This window comes from Diceros bicornis, chromosome 20 (assembly GCF_020826845.1).
Source record: "Diceros bicornis minor isolate mBicDic1 chromosome 20, mDicBic1.mat.cur, whole genome shotgun sequence".
Lineage (NCBI taxonomy): Eukaryota > Metazoa > Chordata > Mammalia > Perissodactyla > Rhinocerotidae > Diceros > Diceros bicornis.
Window position 1 is genome coordinate 36,041,127 of NC_080759.1, and position 24,289 is coordinate 36,065,415.

Below are 24,289 nucleotides of genomic sequence, written 5' to 3' on the forward strand. Positions count from 1 at the left end.
ATCCTGTGTGCCGTGTGCTTCTTGTCAGGGACGTGGCATGTTAGTTTAACGGCATATATCAGACTTCCTGGAATGCAGAGTTGCTTGGTCGCTAGCTGCTCATTTGGTAAAGCGTTTATCAAACGCTTGCTGTGAGTCAGGCACTGTGGAGATGGTACTGGCCCTGATGTGGAGCTGAATAGGACTGAATCCCTGCCCTCTAAGAGCATCAAGTCAAACAGCCAGCTGAGTGATGTCTCCTCTGGAGGAAGGGGCCGTGAGAAGAGAAGGAGCAAGTGCCCCACCACACCGAGGGAGGGAGGGCTATCGGAGGGTAAAGGCTGTGCCTGAGCTGATAGTGGAAGCTGTGAGAGTGTCTGGTAGGCCCAGAGGATTGGCATGTGCAGACCTGTAGATATCTGAGAGAGCAAGTTGCATTTTGGGAACTATGGCAATTTAGTTGAAAAGCTATGAATTTCAGGGTCTGTCCCACCTGAGTTCAAATCCTTGCCCAGCTGCTTAGTAGCTCTGTAATCCTGGGGATGACACTTAACTCTTGGGGCCTCTGTTTCCTCATTTTAAAAACAGCAGTGTTAATTCTTTCCTTGAAGTGTTATAAAGATTATAAATTGTTAAATGTATGGCACATTGGTTGCAGTCATTAAATGAGGGTTGAGAGTATAACTACCTATTATTCAGGACAGATTATGTTCAGAGAGTTACATTGACATAAAATATACTTAGTAGTACTGTTAGGCTGAACATAAAATGTGTTACTTAATTCACTAAGTTCATCTTTGTGAATGACAGATCTTTTCACCGTCGATATATGTACAAGTGCTGATTAACTGGGTGCTGGCTTACAACAGCTTGTTGCGATGTAAGATACATGAAATATGACTTCTTTGTTGACTACTGTAATTTATATAAACATTTATTGGGTTTGCATTTGAAAAATCATACTCTGTTTTTAGGAGTTCTGCCTCTTCTTGTATCCTGATTCTTAGTCTAGACCCAGTTTCTCGGCTTGCCAGCATATGTTGATCTGTGTGCCAAAACCCTTACCTTGATCGACCCTGGCAGTTTCATTACCTTATGGTGGCTTTTTGTGCCAGAAGGCTCAGGATATGTTGCGTCTCTTTTATCCTATTTTAATTCCATCCTCCTTTTCTCCTTCTTTCAAACCCCATTTTTTTTTTTTAGAATTAAAACTTATAACTGATAGATGTGAATTGACTGATTAGCTTTTTCATTGAGTAAGGGTTTGTAGAGGTGGGACTTTGCAATCTGAACATCTTTATTCTCAGGCTTAATATTCACAGATGTGCTTTGGCTGAAAGGTCTTGAATGCTTATGACAGCATTTTAGGGGCAGACCTGTCTGTATTGCTAAGGAAGTGACCTACTATGCTTGAATTGGAGTATTATTATTTTTGTCCATGGGGAATTTTTTTTGGCATTTATTACTTTATGGAAATTTCCTTTATAGTTGCCTAAGTTTGAATTCCACTTCTGCCATTGCCCAGCTCTATGACCCTGGGCAAGTTACTTGACCTTTCTGTGCTACATCTGTAAAATGGAGGAAATAATATTACCTACCCTATAGAGTTGTGAGGATTGAGTTAATAAACGTAATATGCTCAGAATGGTGCCTGACACATACTCAGCGCTATATAAGCTTAACTACTGTTTCTATCATTATCCTTATTATCATCCTTTTTACAATGATCTGGTTTTATTAAAAAGAGCAGGTGGGAGTTTTATATCAAATTTTATTTTTCCCAGAAGGCTTGTTTTTTTAAGATGTGCAAGAGCTCGAACTGATTTTTGAAAATACCCAAAACTGTTGTGGTGCATGTCACCCCCAGCAAGCAGTGCTGTGGCTTAGGAGAGGACCAGGGACGCATCTGCTAGGCTGTGAGAGCAGTGCTCTTCGGCGTTCCCTCCTAACAGGTAGTCACAGGGCAGGGATGGGGTCAGAAGTACCTGTCAGCATGACGCGACTGGTGGTTAGCAGCCCCTGACCCTCACCACGGCTGTCTCATTTGTTTATGGCCTTCAGTAACCAGCTGTCACACTGGAAAATCCTCTTGTTGGCAGTGCGTCTTCCAATTGAAGGAGGATTTGCATTCAGGAATCTGACATGCTGTTCAAATGAGTTTGCCATCCTACGCACACATTGGCAGGGCTAAAAATATTTTATTTTAGCATTTGTGCCAACCCTGTCTTTTAGTGCTTCACAGGATCTTTTTATGTTATATAAATTATCTCATGGTCAGATGACTGAAAATGGAGCTATAAATTACTTCTGCAAGGAATGGAACAAGAACAACTTCTTTCCTCCAGTATAAAAAGACAGAGCCTCAAATTTTGGATTAATGACAAAAAAAAAAAAAAAGGAACAAGGTTAGGATTAAGCAGTGAATTCATTCTGCTTGGATAAAAATGGGCTTAGTGGAGGAAATTGGGGCCTGAGGATCCACTTGCACATCATTAAAATACCAGTGCTTCATGACAAGATTTTTTTTTTTTTTAATTTTATTTATTTATTTATTTCCCCCAAAGCCCCAGTAGATAGTTGTATGTCATAGCTGCACATCCTTCTAGTTGCTGTATGTGGGACGTGGCCTCAGCACGGCCGGAGCAGCAGTGCGTCGATGCGCACCCGGGATCCGAACCCGGGCCGCCAGCAGCGGAGTGCGCACACTTAACCGCTAAGCCACAGGGCCGGCCCTTCGTGACAAGATTTTATTGTCTTTTTAAATTTGTTTTGTTAGCCACTGATCCCAGGAGCCATACCGTGATGTTTGACACACTTAAGGACTGGTGTTGGGAACTGGAGCGGACCAAAGGCAACATGAAGTACAAAGCAGTGAGTGTCAATGAAGGCTATCGGGTCTGTGAAAGGTAAGCTTTCAGTGCTGGGCTTTTTTTTTTTTTGGTGAGGAAGATCAGCCCTGAGCTAACATCCAATGTCAATCCTCCTCTTTTTGCTGAAGAAGACTGGCCTTGGGGTAACATCCATGCCCATCTTCCTCTATTTTATATGGGATGCCGCCACAGCATGGCTTGACAAGCTGTGCCTCGGCGCACACCCGGGATCTGAACCCTGGGCCACCACAGTGGAGCACACGCACTTAACTGCTACGCCACTGGGCCGGCCCCTCTTTTTTTTTTTTATTGATGTCATAATAGTTTATAGCATTGTGAGATTTCAGTCGTACATTATTATTTGTCAGTCACCATATAAATGTGCCCCTTCACCTCTTGTGCCCTCCCTCCAACCCTCTTCCCCCTGATAACTGCCAAGCTGTTCTCTCTGTCCATGTGTTAGCTTATATTCCACATCTGAGTGAAGTCATGTGGTGTTTGTCTTTCTTTGTCTGGGTTATTTCACTTAACATAATACCTTCCAGGTCCAACCATGTTGTTGCAAATGGGATGATTTTGTCTTATTTATTTATGGCTGAGTAGTATTCCATTGTATATATACACCACATCTTCTTTATCTGATCATCTGTTGATGGACACTGGGTTGCTTCCACTTCTTGGCTATAGTGAATAATGCTGCAGTGAACATAGGGGTGCATAAGCCTCTTTGGATTGTTGATTTCAAGTTCTTTGGATAAATACCCAGAAGTGGGATAGCTGGATCATAAGGTATTGCTATTTTTAATTTTTTGAGGAATCTCCATACTGTTTTCCATAGAGACTGCACCAGTTTGCATTCCTACCAGCAGTGAATGAGGATTCACTTTTCTCCACATCCTCTCCAATATTTGTTATTTTTTTGTCGCGGTAATTATAGCCATTCTAATGGGTGTAAGGTGAGACCTTAGTGTAGTTTTGATTGCATTTCCTTGATGACGTTGAACATCTTTTCATGTGCCTATTGGCCATCTGTATATCTTCCTTGGAAAAATGTTCATATCCTCTGCCGATTTTTTGATTGGGTTATTGGTTTTTTGTTGTTCAGATGTGTGACTTCTTTATATATTATGTAGATTAACCCCTTCTTTGATATATGATTTGCAAATGCTTTCTCCCAGTTGTTGGGTTGTCTTTTCATTTTGATGCTGGTTTTGCCTCGCAGAAGCTCTTTAGTCTATGAAGTCCTACTTGTTTATTTTTTCTTTTGTTTCCCTTGTCCGAGTAGACATGGAATTCGAAAAGATTCCTCTAAGACAGATATCAAAGAGTGTTCTGCATATATTTTCTTCCAGGAGTTTTATAGTTTCAGGTCTTACCTTCAAGTCATTGATCCATTTTGAGTTAATTTTTGTGTATGGCAAAAGACAATGGTCTACTTTCATTCTTTTGCAGGTGGCTGTCCAGTTTCCCAGCACCATTTATTGAAGAGACTTTCCTTTCTCCATGTATATTCTTAGTTCCTTTGTCAAAGATTAGCTATCCATAGATGTGTGGTTTTATTTATGGGCTTTCAGTTCTGTTCCATTGATCTGTGTGTCTGTTCTTGTACCAGTACCATGCTGTTTTGATTATTATAGCTTTGTAGTATATTTTGAAGTCGGGATTGCGGTGCCTCCAGCTTTGTTCTTTTTTCTTGGTGCTGTGCTTTTTTTTTTTAACAGCTTTATTGAGATTTCATTCACATGCCATATAATTCACCCATTTGAAGAGTATAGTATGCTTTAGTATATTCATAGGATTGTTGTGCAACCATCACCACAGTCAATTTTAGAACATTTTCATCATCCCAAGAAGAAACCGCATACCCCTTAGTCACTCCCCAGGTCCCCCAACTCCTCAGCCCTAGGCAACCACTAATCTACTTCTGTCTCTATAGATTTGCCTATTCTGGGCATTTCATATAAATGGAATCGTATAATATGTGGTCTTTATACCTGGCTTCTTTCATTTAGCATAATGTTATCAAGGCTCATGTTCTAGGATATATCAGAATTTCATATTTTAATTATTACTGAATACTATTCCATGGTATGGATGTACCACATTTTATTTATTCATCAGTTGATGGGCATTTAGGTTGTTTTCACTTTTTGGCTATTATGAATAACGCTACTATGAACATTCATGTACATGATTTTGTGTTGACATATATTTTCATTTCTCTCAGGTATATACCTAGGAGTGGAATTGCTAGGTCATATAGTAAGTCTGCATTTAACCTTTTGAGGAACTGCTAGACTGTTTTCCACAGCGACTGCACCATTTTACCTCCCCCTCAGCAGTGCACAAGTGTTCCTCTTTCTCCACATCTATACTATGCTCTTTTTCTTGTGAGAAAGATTGGCCCTGTGCTAACATCTGTTGTCAATCTTACTCTTTTTCCTTTTTCTCCCCAAAGCCCCAGTGCATAGTTGTGTATCATAGTTGTAGAGTTATAGTTCTTCTATATGGGACGCTGCCTCAGCGTGGCTTGATGAGCAGTGAGTAGGTCCATGCCCAGGATCCAACTGGTGAACCCCAGGCCGCCAAAGCGGAACACGGGAACTTAACTACTATACCACTGGGCCGGCCCCTATACTGTGCTTTTTGAAGAAACCCTTAAAGTGTTCCTTAAAACATTCAAAAGTGAATTTGTGTCTTTTTCCCCCCATTATTGTATCTGTAATCTAAATGTAAAACTTTTAGAGGCATTTCTGAGTTTTCATTGTGTATTTGCTTTCCTTTTATCGGGCACTTCACTTATTCATTCAATAAAATTTTTGAGTGCCTCCATGTGTGTGCCAGGCCGTGTCCTAGCCACTGGAGATGCAGCAGTAAACAGAGAGCCCAGAAATCCCTGCCCTCCTGGATCTTTCTAGTGGGAGGAGAACAGTGAGAGAATACATGAGTGATTATAGTGTATTAAAAGGTAATATGTGCTATGGAGAAAAATTGATCAGGCAAGGGGTTAGGGAGCGCTGGAGGTGTTGGTGGGGAGGGTTGGTCAGGCAGAGGGAACAGTAGGAGCAAAGGCCCTGAGGTGGAATCTTGTCTGGCTTGTGTCAAGAACAGCGAGGAGCCCAGGAGCTGGAGAGGAGCAAGTGGGGACAGAGTAGTAGGAGTGAGGTCAAGGCACAGAGGGCGCTGGGTGGTGCTGGGCCGGGAGGCTTTCAGAAGAATCTGCAGTGCAGTAAGGAGGAGTTTGAGAAGAGTCGTGATGTGATCTGACCTACATTTTTAAAGGATGACTCCGCATAATCTTCTTTTAGAAACTTGAATCTTATCATTTTGTTTTTTTGTTGTTGTTGTTTTTTAATTTTTATTTATTTATTTTTTTCCCCCACAGCCCCAGCAGATAGTTGTATGTCACAGCTGCACAGCCTTCTAGTTGCTGTCTGTGGGACGCGGCCTCAGCACGGCCGGAGAAGCGGTGCGTTGGTGCGTGCCCGGGAACCGAACCCGGGCGGCCAGCAGCGGAGCACGCGCACTTAACTGCTAAGCCACGGGGCCGGCCCAAATCTTATCATTTTGGAACATACTCCCTAACACCTACCAAGAGTTTCATAAAACTTGTCATTTTGTAGAGCACTTTGTTTTCATGATTCTGATGGGCCTCTTCAAATTAGTTTTGATTTTGATCAATCTCATACAATTATAAGGTTAGCCTTCCTGTCACAACGTGAACTGGGCTGACAGTGGGGAGGGGCCTGCAGGACAAGTGTCCATATCACATACACCCCCACTCCCACCCTACCCCTTCTCCCCTCTTTACAGTCACAAAGCTTGAAAAGGGAAAGCTAGCTCTTGCTCAGAAAGAGGTTAGAAACCTCTGCTCCTAGGAGGGGGTATTTTGTAATGTGATGTTGATACTGATGGAAGGCATTCCCGTTCCCAGAAAAAAAAATCCCGCCACATACTGATTAAGTTGACTGGTGTTTGCATAGAGGTCAGCACATCAAAATATACCTGGTAGAGACAGTGGGGGGAAGCTTTCAGTTAGCGGTCGGTGGAGAGAATAGAGCTGTACGAAGATTTTAGTGCTCAGAGTGCTCAGTGCAGACACACTCCCCTGGGACTGCCCCAGCCCCCGCCACCCCCACTTTTCTGTCCCATGGGGCTGATACAGGAAAAGCTGTGCTTTGTTTCTCACCTGAAGCACTGTGGAGCTGCCTACGTGGACTCTCCTGTGCCTCTGGTCCCCCAGCATGCACTCTGTGGCAGGCCAGCGAGCATCTCCAGTGTGCGTCTGATTATTTTATCCCCTGCTTCAGTGGCTCCCCACTGTTCTTGGTAAATAGACAACACTCTGAACGAGCGCTCCGAGGACCTTCGTGAGTTCGACTCCTGCCTAACTCTCTGACTGGGTGTCTACCTTTCTCACCATACCACACCCCACCATAGGCCTTGCCTGTGCAGTCTCCTGTCTGGAATGCTCCTTTTGCTTCTAGCTGCACAAGTGTAATTACCTCCACTTCATCTGTCAGGTTGTAGCTCAGGTATCACTTTCTTAGGGAGCCTTCCCAAGACAGGTCAGATCTTGTGAGAGCTTTCACTGCAGTGTAGGCCTCTCGTCACAGCACTTCCTGCAATTGTGAGTTTATTTTTATCTGTGTCACCATTTGGTTAATATTTGTTTCTGCAACCTGTCAGCTCTGGGGAATCAAAGACACTGTTTTGTTCATCATTATATCCTCAGAGCCAAGTACAGTGCCTGGTTTATAAGAGGTATTCAATAAATAGGAGACAGAATGAGTGAATTAATGAAAGCCCCTGTAGCTAGAGAAGACTCCAGCCAGTTTGGATAAGAAAAACAGAGCATCTTCTCCACCTTCCCCCAAGGTTAGAGCTGGTTATTCCAGTACCAGAGTCCATTCCTTCTCCTGAAAAGCCTTTCTCTTGTCCCACCTCCCTGTGAAGGTATCAAAAGGTCCAGAACCCTGTAGGGTGTGTGTAACACTGAGGGAACCTATGATTTGACTGATGCTGCCACAGGAAGACATTGCTGCTCTGATATTGTTGCTCTGGGGGTTCCTGCACCCTGACTAATAAGGCCGTGCCTGAGTGGGTCATACAACTTCTCTTGAATAAAGTCGTCCCATATTTGGAGAGGCTCTTCAGATTTGAAACTCATCCTAATGACTAAAATGACTGCTCTCCAAGGAGTGGGGAGGGTTAGTTGCCTTGTAGACACCGGAGTCTCATGGCAACCACCTCAAGTTCATTGAGACAGGAGAGGACATCTCAAACTCCCCTCACTGATGCAGAGCTGTCCATCTCTGTGCAACCTCCTTTCCTCAGTGACCACATGCTGCATATGCTAATATACTTGGTTCTGACATTTTTTCCCCCTTCAGTAAAAGACTATGAGAGAAAATTAATTGGTTAACCAACATTGCAAAATATTCAACCTCACTAATAGGGGAAGACATCCAAATTTTTTAAACCAATATGGCCCCATCCCAGCTTTGTAGAATGAGCCTCTGGGGAAGGGGCTGAGAATCTGGTTTTAAACAAACCCCAGAGGTGACTCTCCTGTAAAGGCTGAGAAACAGACCACTGTCTGTTTGTAAGGTGCCTTCTAGAACAGTGCTTCTCATAGTTGACTGTGCAGCCAAGTCACCTGGGGGGTTTGTTAAAGCGCAGATTCTGTTTCTGAGGTCTGGGGTCGGGCTTGAGAATCTGCTTTCCTTAGAAGCATCCAGGTGATGCTGCTGCATGCTTTGAGTAGCAGGATCCTCTAGAACCACAGCTTTCATCCTGATTGCACACCTGAAAAGCTTTTAAGCTTCTGATATTAAATAGTTCTGGGGTGGAGCCTGGACACGGGGAATTTTTTAATCTTCCCACGTGATTTTAATGGGCAGCCTGAGTTTGAGAGCCATGGATCTGTGAAGAGGTTTTTACTTCAGTGACCACACCTGAAGAAGGGATACCTCTCCACCTACCCACTCAAGCAGACATGTAAGAAAATGTTCCTAGCACTGCAAAACCTCAAAAGCTAAATAATTCTTCTAAGTTTTGATGGTTTGAGGTATCTTAGCCTTGACCAGTGCTCCTAAACCTGATTTTACATCACAATATCATGAGGGCTTTTTTCTTTTTAATTACTTTTAAGGTGTTTTTTTTTTTCCTTTTTTTTTTGTTGAGGTCATCATAGTTTGTAACATTGTGAAATTTCAATTATACAGTATCATTTGTCAGTCACCATATAAATGTACCCCTTTACCCTTTATGCACCCCCCAACCCCTTTCGCCTCTGGTAACCACTAATCTGTTCTCTGTCCGTGTGTTAGTTTATCTTCCACTATGAGTGAAATCGTATGGTGTTTGTCTTTCTCTGTCTGGCATTTCACTTAACATAATACCTTCAAGGTCTATCCATGTTGTTGCAAATGGGACGATTTTGTCTTTTTTTTCATGGCTGAGTATTCCATTGTGTATATACACCACCTCTTCTTTATCCAACCATCAGTCGAGGGGCACCTGGGTTGCTTCTGCATCTTGGCTGTCGTGAATAATGTGCAGTGAACATAGGGGTGCATAAGTCTCTCTGAATTGTTGATTTCTAGTTCTTTGGATGAATACCCAGTAGTGGGATAGCTGAATTGTATGGTATTTTGATTTTTAATTTTTTGAGAAATCTCCATACTGTTGTCCATAGTGGCTGCACCAGTTTGCGTTCCCATGAGCAGTGTAAATGAGTTCCCTTTTTTCCACATCTTCTCCAACATTTGTTATTTTTTTTTCTTGGTGATTATAGCCATTCTAATGGGTTTAAGGTGATATCTCAGTGTAGTTTTGATTTGCATTTCCCTGATGATTAGTGACATTGAACATCTTTTCATGTGCCTGTTGGCCATCTGTATATCTTCTTTGGAAAAATGTCTGTTCATATCCTCTGCCCATTTTTTGATCAGGTTGTTTGTTTTTTTGTTGTTCAGTTGTGTGAGTTCTTTATATATTTTGGAGATTAACCCCTTGTCAGATAAATGATTTGCAAGTATTTTCTCCCAGTTGTTGGATTGTCTTTTTGTTTTATTCCTGGTTTCCTTTGCCTTGCAGAAGCTCTTTAGTCTGAAGAAGTCCCGCTTGTTTGTTTTTTCTTTTCTGAGTAGACATGGTATTCGAAAAGATCCTTCTGGGTCTGGCCTGGTGGTGTAGCGGTTAAGTTCGTGTGCTCTGCCTTGGTGGCCCGGGGTTCATTGGTTCGCATCCGGGGTGCAGACCACTGAACCGCTGATCAAGCCATGCTGAGGTGGCGTCCCATATAGAAGAGCTACAACTCTCCAGCTATGATGTACTGGGGCTTTGGGGAGAAAAAAGAAAAAAAGAGGAAGACTGGCAACAGCTGATAGTGCAGGACCAATCTTCCTCAAAAAAAGAAGAAGAAAGAAAAGATCCTTCTAAGACTGATGTCAAAGAGTGTACTGCCTATATTTTCTTCTAGGATTTTTATGGTTTCAGGTCTTACTTTCAAATCTTTGATCCATTTTGAGTTAGTTTTTGTGTATGGTTGAGAGATAATGGTCTACTTTCATCCTTTTGCATGTGGCTGTCCAGTTTTCCCAACACCATTTATTGAAGCGACTTTCCTTTCTCCTTTGTATGTTCTTAGCTCCTCTGTCGAAGATTAGCTGTCCATAGATATGTGGTTTTATTTCTGAGCTTTCAGTTCTGTTCCATTGATCTGTGTGTCTGTTCTTACCATGCTGTTTTGATTGCTATAGCTTTGTAGTATATTTGGAAGTCAGGGATTGTGATGCTTCCAGCTTTGTTCTTTTTTCCCAGGATTGCTTTAAGCTATTCAGGGTCTTTTGTTGCCTCATTTGAATTTTAGGATTCTTTGTTCTTTTTCCATGAAGAATGTCGTTGGGATTCTGATTGGGATTGCACTGAATCTATAGATTGCTTTAGGTAATTACTTTTAAGGTTTTTTTAATGGAAAATTTCAAGCAATGTAAAAGAAGAGAATATGGATTTCCTTTTACTACTCATCACCCAGCTTCAACAGTTGTTAACTCATAGCTAATCCTGTTTTCTCTATGCCTCCATCTACGCCCCTCTACCCTGGATTATTTTGAAATAAATCCCAGCTCATCACATTTCATTCATAAATATTTCAGTATATGTCTCTAAGAATTAAGGACTCTCTTTATAAACATAACCATAAAACCATTATCACACCTTTCAAATTTAACATTAACCCCTTAAATATCATGCAGTGTGGTGGTCTAGTGGTTAAAAATTCGGCGCTCTCACCACTGCGGCCTGGATTCGTTTCCCGGTCAGGGACCACCACCACCCATCTGTCAGTTGTCATACTATGGCAGCTGCTGTGATGCTAAAAGCTGTGCCACTGGTATTTCAAATACCAGCAGGGTCACCCACGGTGACAGGTTTCAGCAGAGCTTCCAGACTAGGAAGAAGGACCTGGCCACCCACTTCCAAAAAAATTGGCCATGAATAGCAGTGAAGCATTGTCTGATATAGCACCAGAAGGTGAGAAGATGGCGCAGAAAGACTGGGCAGGGTTTCACTCTACTGTACACAGGGTCGCTAGGAGTTGTGATCGATGGCACTAATGTCATTCAGTACCCAGTCAGTGTTCAAATTTTCCCCATTGTTTTATAAATTTTTTAAACAATGTATCTTTCATCTTTTTATCTTTTATCATTAATGAATATTCAATAAGATGAATATCTTGCAATTGATTGATAGGTTTCTTAAGTCTCTTAATCTATAGATTCTCACACTATCATCTTTTTCTTGCAATTTATTTGAAGAAACCAGGCCATTTGTTTATAGTTGCCACAGTCTGGATTTTGATGATCACATCTTCATGATAAGGTTTAAAATGTTGCTGCATCCCCCATGAGTTGATTAGATCTAATGGCTTGATCACAGTCAAATTCTGATCTCTTCAACTCAGAAAATCCATCTTTCCCATGACCTAATACTTAAGGGGTTTACTTCAAACATGCGGCATGCATACAAACACCATCTGCTTATTTTCCATTGTAGTTCTTATACCATAGGCTCCTTCTTATTTCTCGTGAGGCTTTATTTCAAGCTTTTTGAGAGAAGGAGGTTTACAGCTCCACGGTGATAGGACTAAGGTGGCCTTATTAATAAAACCTGCATCTGCTAATTAGAGGAAGAGATAGTGTCCCCTATATCTCTGATCTCTGCAACTCTGAAACCCTAACTTTCCCATGTCCTACTACTTAGCAGGTTTGTTGTTTTTAGAACCTAAATTTTCTCATGTAGACATTGAAGTCATACTGCTTGCATTCAGCTCCACTCACGCTGACTAGTTGTATAACCTGGAGAATGCCTTAGTAGCTCTGTGTCTCATTTCCTTATCTGTAAAATGGAAATAATAATAATACATACCTCATAGGGTTGGTGGGAGGATTAAATGAATAATTCATGTTAAGCAGTTAGAGCAAGAGTTTGCCACGTAGTAAGCACTCATATGTTACTGTCAGAGCACTTGATAAAATGTCTGGGCGGCAGTCATCGTAATTATTGGTTTTCATGTTAGTCTGACTGAAAGCAACACAGGGGCTTATATTGCCACTATATAATGAGAAAAATCACTCCCAATTTTGGAATTCATGTATTTTTAGATATCACATATTCCAGTCCTCTCATTTTATGGGTGAGGAAACAGACCCAGAGAGGTGGGATAACTTACCTAGGGTTATACATAATCAGAGGCAGAGCTGGGATTTGAACTCTGATCCCCGACTGATTTGGCCAGAGACAGTTCATCTGCACTGGTTCTGCCCAACAGGGAAATGTGGTCCATGTCATACCACTCTGCATGGCTTCCTGCGCTCATTGAAGTCAAGCTTTCAGATTTAATGAATTAACTCTAGTTCTGAAACTGATGACATCTCTTTCTTCTAGGTTGCCAGCATACTTTGTTGTCCCCACCCCTCTTCCTGAAGAGGACGTACCACGCTTTCAGGGTCATGGCATACCAGTAAGTGCATTGGGAAACCTTAACAGCCATGGGTTACTCATCAGCCCATCGTTGCAAATTATCCTACTTAAAGCCCGTGGCTTTGCTGCTAAAGAGTTTGTTCTCAGTCCAAGAGTGATCCAAAAATATCTTAGGGACTCCCTAGAGGAATCTCTTAGACATGAGTCTCCCTGCGACAGAGTTCTAAAGTTTTCACAGATGCACTGGAGTTCTTAGCAGAGACATCTTTGAAAAGCTGTAAGAGGATTACAGATCTGGCTGGTGTTGAAAGCCAGCCTGATTTATCACCTAAAGCATTTTGAGGCTGAGCCGACCACTCTAAGGGGAGTAGGGTTTAAGATTCTTTTTGGCCTGCACCATTTGTCTTTGAATGGGCGTGGCCGAGTTTTCTCCCAGAGACAACATGGAGAGCTTACGTAGTTTTCACAGAATAGACTGGGAAGGGAGCCATATTTAATGTGTCACTGATCAAAGAAACCAGGACTCTGGCAATTACTCCAGTTTCTAATTGGTGGTTGGGAGTTGCCAAGCCTGCAGGGAATTTAGTAAGGAATGAGAATTACAAATAAATGCTGTGCTGAGCACATGACTGGTTCACCAAAAAGGTCACTCCTGTGTGGGAGACGAGATGTTACAGCAGGGGTCACATGCCCAGAAGTGCATGCAGGCTGGGCGGGTAACGAGCATGGCCCTGCAGTGAACCGGAGACCCTCTGCCTGCTCCAGGGAGCGGCAGCTCTTCTGTACCAGCCGGTTTGTGCCATATGGGAATATGGGCCTGGTCTTGCCAGATGTCCTGATTTCTCTGAAGATGTTTTTCTTTTTTTTTTTGGTTTTTGTGAGGAGATCAGCCCTGAGCTAACATCCATGCCAATCCTCCTCTTTTTGCTGAGGAAGACCGGCCCTAAGCTAACATCTATTGCCAATCCTCCTCCTTTTTTTTTCCCTTTTTCTCCCCAAAGCCCCAGCAGATAGTTGTATGTCATAGTTGCACATCCTTCTAATTGGTGTATGTGGGACGCCGCCTCAGCATGGCCAGACAAGCGGTGTGTCGGTGCGTGCCCGGGATCTGAACCCCGGGCCACCAGTAGCAGAGCACGCGCACTTAACTGCTAAGCCATGGGGCTGGCCCCTCTCTGAAGATTTTTATGTGAGTTTTCCCGATTTCTAAATGTATGCAGCTGATGAAAATGTTTCAAAAACATGTCTTTGGGCCAGAGTTGGCTCATGTCCCACCAGTTTGCAACCTTGGATTTAGAGCAGTGATTCTCCAACTTTCTGGTCTCAGGACTCTACGCTCTTAAAAATTGCTGAGGATCTCAAGGAGCTTTTGATTATGTGGTTGTATCTATTGATATTTGCCATATTAAAAATTAAAACTGAAAAGGTTTTTAATGTTTATTGTGGTAATAAGTTCATTACATATTAACATAAAATATTTCTGTGAAAAATAACTATTGTCCAAAACAAAAAAATACAATAGCACTCTTAGATTTTTGAAAAGAGAAGACAGCTGCGTTCTTATAGTGGCTTCTTCTGTTCAGTCTGTTGTGGTATGTTGGGGTTTGGTTGAAAGTACATGAAGGGGGGCCGGCCCGGTGGCACAAGCGGTTAAGTGCGTGCGCTCTGCTGCGCAGCCCGGGGTTCGCCAGTTCGGATCCTGGGCACGCACTGACGCACTGCTTGGCAAGCCATGCTGTGGCAGCGTCCCATATAAAGTGGAGGAAGATGGCCACAGATGTTAGCCCAGGGCCAGTCTTCCTCAGCAAAAAAAGAGGAGGATTGGCAGATGTTAGCACAGGGCTGATCTCCTCACAAAAAAAAAGTACATGGAGAAAATCCAGCCTCACACAGATACGTATTTGAGAAAGGGAAGAATATTTAATAGACGTTTCAGATAGTTGAGAATATTATTTTTTGATGGTACACCAAAAAATTGATAAGAGGTGGTCTCATAAAAGTTAATTGCAATAAGGAATCTGAAAACAGAATCAGTGAACTTTTCACTCACTGCTAAATTAAAATCCATTGGTCTGTCTTGTACTTTGAAAGGATCTTAAAACATGTATGATTTTATAACATAATACAGTCATGCATCGCCTAACGTAGGGGGTCATTCTGAGAAATGCGTTGTTAGGCAATTTCGTCCTTATGCAAACATCATAGAGTGTATTTACACAAACCTAGATGGTATAGCATAGTACATGGCTAGGCTGTATGATACTAATCTTACGGGACCACCGTTGTATATGTAGTCCATCGTTGACCAAAACGTTTTTATGTAGCTCATTACTGTATATTGGTCATTTGGAAAATATTGGTTCACTAGGTTATACAGATTGTCCAAATATTAACATATTTCCTTATATAATATAAAAATCATATCCCTTAATATCACCCCTGTGTCATCAGAAAAGTCTCTAAATATTGGGAAGCTGTCTAGCTAAAGAGGCAGAGACTAGTTTTCCAAAATTCTAATTTTTGCTTGAAAGTTCAATTTTTAATCATTGGCAACAAATTGTCAGTCGTTTTCCTTAAAATGATAGGCTCACTTCAATTCATTTTTTTTAAGAATAAGTGTTTACTAGATACCAAAGTCGGAACACCCATAGTTTGTCTATTACTCATTCTTTCAATTCCATGAAAAAAGCAGCCAGTTCAGCTCTCAACTCAGTCTTGTAAGTGCTCTTCCTTGAGACAAACACTTCAGAGCTTACTTCCCACTCCATCACACAGAATATAAAAATTAATATTAAATATTAATATGGAATGGTCAAGATTAATAAAATTAATAACTTTTAGTCCTTCATTAAGGACTAAAGTGAAACAATTTCTTTTTCTGTGAGCGTGTGGCAGTGAAGAATACAGTGGCGAGGGCCTGGCCCGGTGGGGTAGCGGTTAGGTTCGCACACTCCACTTCGGTGGCCTTGGGTTCACCAGTTCGGATCCTGGGCGCGGACCTATGCACCGCTCCCCAAGCCATGCTGAGGCGGCCTCCCACATAGAGCAACCAGAAGGATGTACAACTATGCCATACAAATATCTACTGGGGCTTTGGGAAGAAAAAAAAAAAAGGAAGATTGGCAACAGATGTTAGCTCCGGGCCAGTCTTCCTGAAAAACAAAACAAAACAAAACAAAAAAAGAACACAGTGACGACCAGTGCTCTTTGGCAGCAGGGCCTTGATTGGTGCTAAGACACCAGCAGTTTTACCCACCAGTGCTTTTGCATCATCAGTGCAAATGTCAACACAGCAAAGAAGACAAATTATATCTTAGTATTGTCTTCAGAGCACCTGAAAGGGTCTTGGGACCCCCCACCCCCTCTTGGACCTGCAGACTACATTTTGAGAATCTCTGTTTGAGAAGAATGAAAATGGGGCTCTTCAGCCTTTCGTAGATGAATTTAGGAAAAGAGGGTATGCTCTATGGGAAGAAACAAAGATGAATTGAGTACTTACGTGGAAATAGGCTGCTTCTCCATCCGGCATTGTATGAAATTTCCATACTCCGTGTTCTAGCCAGGCCTTGGGGCTGAGAAGTAGAAAATGTTCTGATGAGGAGCCAGCAACATAACATTGATAGAAACTGTAGGAAGGTGTTTTCACTTTATCAGATCAGCCTGAATTTTATGTCCTGAAAGTCCTTGGTGGAGTTTGCATGAATGGACAGCAGAAAAATTTTACTTAAGATGGAATCTACACATTTACCTAGGGAACACAGAGCTCTTGATACACATAATATTTACCACTAGTGAGATTTGGTATATTTGCAACGTTGTGCAACCATTAGCACTGTCTAGTTCCAGAACATTTCTGTGTCTCCATGCTTTTTATACCCTGACCTTTCACCTAGTCTGTTCTTTCTTGCCTTCACTTAACTCCTCTTCAGGGAAGAACTGCATCATTTGTAATTTCAGTCATACCTTCCTACCATCCTGGAGACTTTGGCCTCCTGGACCCTCTGCTGTTCTCCAACCCTGAGCATTTATCTTTTTTTTGCTGTGGGGCTAACATTGCTACAGATTATTTAGACCAAACAGCTGAACGTACTTAATGGAATACATGAAAACTCTATATTAACTTGCCTCAGGTGAGCCTTTGTTCTGCTCAACAATCTGTTATTTAATTCCTTTGGTTCCTGTATGATTTGTCCCTGGGGCTGCTGTAAACATTTTTTCATTTTCTTTTAAGTTTGCGATTCCATTAGCTCTCTTACTGAGAGCCGCCCTCTCCCCTGCTTCAGTGGGAGCTCAGACAGCTTCTCAGCTGCTTTCTTCCCCAGCTTCCTCCTTCTCCACCTCCCATTGTTTCTCTCTCTACTGAGGTTTCCTTCTTCCTGAATCTAAACCTCTGCCTGGGCTCTTGATCTCGTCTACCCTTGCTTTGTCTGGCACTTTCTTCCATCAGCCTTCGGCCTTCCACATGTATCTTTCCACGAGTTCTGCTCTCCTTGAAGCCATGCTCATCTCTCCCCTAACCTGAAGAAGCCCTTCCTTAATAGCCAAGCTAGGGGGCCAGCCCCGTGGCATAGCAGTTAAGTGCATGCGCTCCGCAGCTGGCGGCCTGGGTTCGGATCCCTGGTGCGCACCGACGCGCCGCTTGTCAGGCCATGCTATGTCGGCGTCCCATATAAAGTGGAGGAAGATGGGCACGGATGTTAGCTCAGGGCCAGTCTTCCTCAGCAGAAAGAGGAGGATTGGCATGGATGTTAGCTCAGGGCTGATCTTCTTCACACCCACACACAAAAAACATAGCTAACCTAGTCTCGTTCCCCTTCCCTGTACTGCCAAGCATATTGAAAGAGTCTGTACTAATTGTCTCTACTTGCCTCTCTTCTCCTCTCTTCTTGCAACATGGCTTCTGCCCACTGTGCTGATTGATCCTCCAGAAGGCATTGAGCCTTGTGTGGCCCTAGTTCTCCATACCATCGCTACAGTTTTTGACACTCATTACATCCTCCCTTTTTGTCTTTTAAATTCCTGTCTTGATTTGAAAACACTGTGCTGTCTTGGTCCTCTTACCTCCGTAATAGTTCCTTTCCTTCTTTTTTTTTTTTTTTTGAGGAAGATCAGCCCTGAGCTAACATTCATGCTAATCCTCCTCTTTTTGCTGAGGAAGACCAGCTCTGAGCTAACATCTATTGCCAATCCTCCTCTTTTTTTTTTTTTTGCTCCAAAGCCCCAGTAGATAGTTGTATGTCATAGCTGCTGCACATCCTTCTAGTTGCTGTATGTGGGACGCGGCCTCAGCATGGCCGGAGAAGTGGTGCATTGGTGCGCACCCAGGATCGGAATCCGGGCCGCCAGTAGCGGAGCGCGTGCACTTAACCGCTAAGCCACGAGGCCGGCCCCTTTCCTTCTTAATTATGCTGCTTTCTAGCCTCCAATTGTGCATGTTCCCCTAAAGCTCTGTCTTTGGCTCTGTTAAGAGAGACACCTTAAGATGTACCAAACAATGAATAATCTCCCCCTCCCTTGTTTGTAAGTAAATGAAATTAACAAACTGTGATTCTTGTCTATTGTCAGGTCATTCATATTAAGAACACAGAAATTATACACAGTACAATAAGAGAAGATGTGCTTTTTGTTAAATTCCTATGAGAAGTCGCTCTCTGACAAGAATTTTGCTTGTTTTCTACTGACTGTTTCAAGTAGAGAATAGTAAGGGAGTTGCCCCTTGTTGCCTCAGATGAGGTGAGACAGTTATGGTTGTGCCGTAAATAGAAAATGAGTTATGGTTGCATATCACCAAGAACCAACCCCGTCTACCTCAGGGGAGGAGATAAAAAGGATTAAGAAACCTTAATTTCTTAGCCCCTGTCAGCCAGTTATGGCTAAGAGTGCCTCCCCCTCTATCCAAGTGAGCTGCACCAACTAGGGGGCAAGACTTCTTGCGCATTCAGAATATTGCGGAGGACTAGAAACTGTGTGGTGGCTTCTGCACATTGCTTAGCGTGACATTGGAAAAGGGAATAAGAGGACAGCAGAGGGCCCTTTGATTTGTCTCAGTGTTGTAACACATTTTCCTTGTTAGAAATCTTAAAGAGGCAAGGTACGGCTTGGCCCCAAGTCCTCAGAGGAGAGTCGGTGCTTGTTTTGGCAGTCCTAAAGCAGTTCTGTGTCCCTCTGTCCTCACTCCCTGGGTGGCTCATCATCTCTTCCACATCAGCTAGCAGTCAGCTCCCGTGTCCAGAGCTCCAGGCCTGCCTTCCTCTCCTAAGCTCATACCATCGTCTTGGGTGAATATCTCTACACAGATGTCCTACCGGCACTAGACACCTAACATTCCTGGTGCTGGTTCCATCGTCTTCCCCTGAGACTCCAAACCGGTTCCTCTCTCAGACTTCCTTAGTGTAGTGCAGAGTATCGCCAGGATTGTGTGCTGATTTCTAATCTCCCGGCCCAGGCTGCTGCTAGCATTTCCAACGTCTCATTTATACATTGCAGATGAAGGGCGAAAAGGTGCCCGTCTGGGCAGCAGAATTCCTAAAGACATGTCCTTCTCCTAGACTTACCTTCAAGCCGGGGTGATGGCTTGGTCAGTAGAGCAGGGGCTGGGCTTTAGCCACTAGAGCCCTTAGCCAGGCCTTCATGGGGCACAAAGTCTAGAACTGTACTCACCTGCGCCAGCCAGCCTTTCCCTTTCTCCTTCTAAGCTCCACTGGCAGATGACTTTGCCCCAAGATCAGTTCTCATCTCCTTTTGTTCCTGCAAACCAAAGCAAGCAAACAAATGAAAACTCCCACTGTAGCCAGAAGCACGCCTGAACACCTGAACCTGTCACTTACGGCCATTCATACGATTTCTTCCTCCTATGCCCTCCCTTATTGTTCCTTGAAATTCTATGCTGTCATTTGTCACATTCTACCTTCTATTATATTGTTAAACTTACTTCCCTTTTGAGAGTAGAAGCTCCTTGAAGGTAGACACTGTATCTTAGCCTTCTCTACATCCTCTCACACCCTAGTGCAGTGCCTTGCGTGTACAAGTCTGGTATCAATATACGTTGCATAGCCAGCTTCCCGTTCTTTCTAGTGTGAACTTTCTTTAGTGACGGGAGCTCCCTCTGTGCTCCATCCAGGTAGAGCACAGCCACTAGTCGGGCTGCTGCAGCTTTCTGTGCAACGTGGGGAAGTTATTCAGTCTCTCCAAGCCTCAGGTTCTTGCTGTTGTTCAAGTTAATTGTCATCCTGTCTCAGAGTGTGACTGTGAGAATTGAGTTAATTCGTGTAAATTGCCTGACATCATAAGCTGCACTCCAGCGATAGCTATTACCCTAATAATAATAATGTTGTCACCATCTAGGTTCCCAGCACTAAAGCCAAGTCAAAGGTTGTGTTAGACCATAAGCAAGTCTGAGTGTGACTACGTAGACCTAGTTTGTTTTTTTAAAGACTAACTTGGTCATTCTCATTGTAACTATTCCTTGCTTAACAAAGTTAAATATATCCAGCCGTTTCTTATTGGAGTTATAAGTTTCCCTGTATGAATTTAAATGCTAAGCTTACCTGTCCCCTGTTGGATTGTGTATATTATGTCTAGAAACTTTTATTCTCTTCTGCAGATATGGTGTTGGTCCTGCCACAATGGATGTGCCCTTTTGAAAATGTCAGCACTGCCCAAAGAACAGGATGACGGCGTTTTACAAATCCAAAAGAGCTTCTTGGATGGGTCAGTACTCTTCTGCATTTTGTTATTGTTTAGGTCAGTTCTTGTTTTCTGAGAAGCAAGGAGCAGTTCTTAGTAGTATGTCCATTTCTGTTTACCTGCTGATAGCTTAGTGTTGGGAATACAACTTGGAGTGGTCATTTTTAATTACTTTGAAAGGAGTCAGTGTAACGTAATTATTAGGAATGTCAACTGCATTATTTTTAGAGATGTACGCTGAAGCATTTTGGGGGAAGCGGCATGAGGTCTGTAGCGTTAACAGTTGTCAAATTTAGGTCATGGTGTGTATCACTGTTCTACTTTTCTGCATGCCTGAAATTTTCAAAATAAAAAGTGAAAAACTCAAAGTGGGTGAATTAAAAACAAAAAAGAAAAAGGAGTGGACTTTGGAGTTAAAATGCCTTGGTTCAAATGTGGCTCGATCAGTTTATAAGTTTCATTATCTTGGGCTTGGAAGTTCTGCTCCACGCACCTCCATTCCCACCTCCGTTGATTGGGAGTGGTGGTCCTGTGGTGGTTACCTTGTTGGTGAGGATTAAATAGGAGGATACCTCCAGAGCTCTTCACACAGACCTTGGCACATCATAAGCGCTCAGGAAAAATAAGCTATTTCTAATTCATGTCTCCTCTTCTAATCTCTTGTTATTTTTTGATACCTAGAATTTACAAGACCATCCACAGGCCACCCTATGAGATTGTTAAAACTGAAGACCTGTCAAGCAACTTCCTATCCCTGCAGGACATCCAGACTGCATACTCTAAATTTAAGCAGCTATTTCTGATAGGTGAGAAGAATGCTAAGCAAACACTTGCTGTCAAAAGGGGAAAGTCATGCCACGTGGATCAGGTGAAAGTTGGTGCCCTTTCCCTGGGTTCCCTGTGGTGGTTCACAGAGGCTCGTGGCCGTGAGGGTCATGTCGTGGAGTGGAGGCTGCTAGCCAAGGCTGCCATTGTCACATTCTCCCTCCATTTTTCTCCAGGCTTTTGCCTCACTGCCCCTTCTCATGGCAGTGAACACGGAGCCACCCCTTTTCTTCTCTCCTTTCCCCACAACGGTGAGCACTGGGGCTTCTCTCTTTAAAAGTTGTGGAGCCGTGCAATACCTATAGTCACTGGCTCTCCTGCAGTGATTTATAAAGTGAATGATCTGTTTGTTTTCCTTAGTGGCTTGCTGAATGGACTTTTTCCCCCAAGTGAAAATATTTTACTTTTGTTTCTCTGATTGAGTATATACACTTTTTATTTATTTATTTTTTTGTGTGAGGAAGATCAGCCCTGAGCTAACATCCATGCTAATCCTCCTCTTTTTGCTGAGGAAGACCGGCTCTGAGCTAACATCTATTGCCAATCCTCCTCCCTTTTTCCCCCAAAGCCCCAGTAGATAGTTGTATGTCATAGTTGCACAGCCTTCTAGTTGCTGTATGTGGGACGCGGCCTCAGCATGGCCGGAGAATCGGTGCGTCGGTGCGCGCCCGGGATCCGAACCCGGGCTGCCAGTAGCGGAGCGTGTGCACTTAACCGCTAAGCCACAGGGCCGGCCCATACACTTTTTAACAATGTAAACAATTTCAATTCATCAGAAATAGACAAAGTAGAAAATGAAATATGCCCATCCCATCACCCCCTCTTCCTTGCCCATGCTGCCCACTATGAATAATTTAGAACTTGAATCATATTTAATCAAGTTTAGTCACTTATTAATTCTCTTCATTCTTGAATGAGTCTTTACCCTGAGATTTGCCTCATTTACAGGTAACTTTTCCTAACTTGCACTTTTTAGCCTAGCAAATTCTAACTAATTTAGGATTAATTCATTCATTCAGCCAATATTTATTGAATTTCTATTACATGCACTAACTATGCTAGGCATCGGAGATAAAGATGACTATGACACCAGGGGAAACAGAAGTGTATACCTCTAACTAGAACACATTGTGATGCGTGTTATAAAATACATTTATAAAAAGCAGGGGCCTGGCAGGGAGAGGTACATAAATTATACTAATTGATATAGGACTGTGATTCTCCACTTTTGTTTTAATCATCCAGGACTTGCAGGTATATCTGCCTTTTCATTAATTTGAGTTTGCAACTTTAAAATGTATTAGACTTCTGTAAAATGCAGGGCTCTTTGTAGCAAGGTGGGTTGGGGGATTGTGTAGTGGTGTGCAAGATAAATGTATTTGTGTATTTAGGATTCCAGAGGAAGCCAGATCTCCCCCTTAGGCCTCTGTGGCATCAGGATGTGTCCTGTTGCATTTTCCAGTTCTAGGAGCAGCAGCCTGGATGTCAACTATTTCTGCCTAAAGCATGTTATTCTCCTTGTTGAGTTACAGGGTAGACTATGGCTTTGTATACGTATCATAGGGCACTTTTTTTTTTTTTTTTTAATTGATGTTTTAATGGTTTCTAACATTGTGAAATTTTGGGTTGTACATTTTTGTTTGTCCATCACCATATATATGACTCCCTTCACCCCTTGTGCCCACCCCCCACCCCCACTGCCCCTGGTAACCACAGTCCAGTTTTCTCTGTCCATGTGTTGGTTTATATTCCACATATGAGTGAGATCATACAGTGTTTGTTTTTCTCTTTCTGGCTTATTTCACTTAACATAATATGCTCCAGGCCCATCCATGTTGTTGCAAATGGGAAGATTTTGTCTTTTTTTATGGCTGAGTAGTATTCCGTTGTATATATATACCACATTTTCTTAATCCAATCGTCAGTCGAGGGACACTTAGGTTGCTTCCACTTCTTGGCTATGGTGAATAATGCTGCAATGAACATAGGGGTGCATAAGCCTCTTTGGATTGTTGATTTCAGGTGCGTTGGATAGATTCCCAGTAGTGGGATGGCTGGATTATAGGGCATCTCTAGTTTTAATTCTTTGAAGAATCTCCATACCATTTTCCATAGAGGCTGCACCAATTTGCATTCCCACCAGCTGTGTATGAGGGTTCCTGTTTCTCCACATCCTCTCCAACATTTGTTGTTTTTTTGTCTTGGTGATTATAGCCATTCTAACGGGCGTGAGGTGGTATCTTAGTGTTGTTGTTTTTTTTTTTTTTTTTTTTTACATTTTTATTGATATTTTAATGGTTTCTAACATTGTGAGATTTTGGGTTGTACATTTTTGTTTGTCCTTCACCCCATATATGACTCCCTTCACCCCTTGTGCCCACCCCCCACCCCCACTTCCCGGGTAACCACAGTCCAGTTTTCTCTGTCCATGTGTTGGTTTATATTCCACATATGAGTGAGATCATACAGTGTTTGTCTTTCTCTTTCTGGCTTATTTCACTTAACATAATACGCTCCAGGCCCATCCATGTTGTTGCAAATGGGACGATTTTGTCTTTTTTTATGGCTGAGTAGTATTCCATTGTATATATATACCACATTTTCTTAATCCAATCGTCAGTCGAGGGACACTTAGGTTGCTTCCACTTCTTGGCTATGGTGAATAATGCTGCAATGAACATAGGGGTGCATAAGCCTCTTTGGATTGTTGATTTCAGGTGCGTTGGATAGATTCCCAGTAGTGGGATGGCTGGATCATAGGGCATCTCTATTTTTAATTCTTTGAGGAATCTCCATACCGTTTTCCATAGAGGCTGCACCAATTTGCATTCCCACCAGCTGTGTATGAGGGTTCCTGTTTCTCCACATCCTCTCCAACATTTGTTGTTTTTTTGTCTTGGTGATTATAGCCATTCTAACGGGCGTGAGGTGGTATCTTAGTG

The 24,289-nt window shown here is 42.7% G+C and overlaps 1 protein-coding gene across 2 annotated transcripts in view; it reads left to right on the top strand.

Annotated features, from left to right (window-relative positions):
- MTMR12 (myotubularin related protein 12) overlaps positions 1 to 24,289 on the top strand; it is an 83,910-nt gene that overhangs the window by 42,971 nt on the left and 16,650 nt on the right. For both annotated transcript variants that reach the window (XM_058564284.1, XM_058564285.1), the window contains exons 7-10: positions 2,756 to 2,885; positions 12,801 to 12,876; positions 20,440 to 20,546; positions 21,204 to 21,328. In XM_058564284.1, the coding sequence (XP_058420267.1) occupies positions 2,756 to 2,885; positions 12,801 to 12,876; positions 20,440 to 20,546; positions 21,204 to 21,328 (438 nt within the window). The remainder of the gene's footprint in view (positions 1 to 2,755; positions 2,886 to 12,800; positions 12,877 to 20,439; positions 20,547 to 21,203; positions 21,329 to 24,289) is intronic.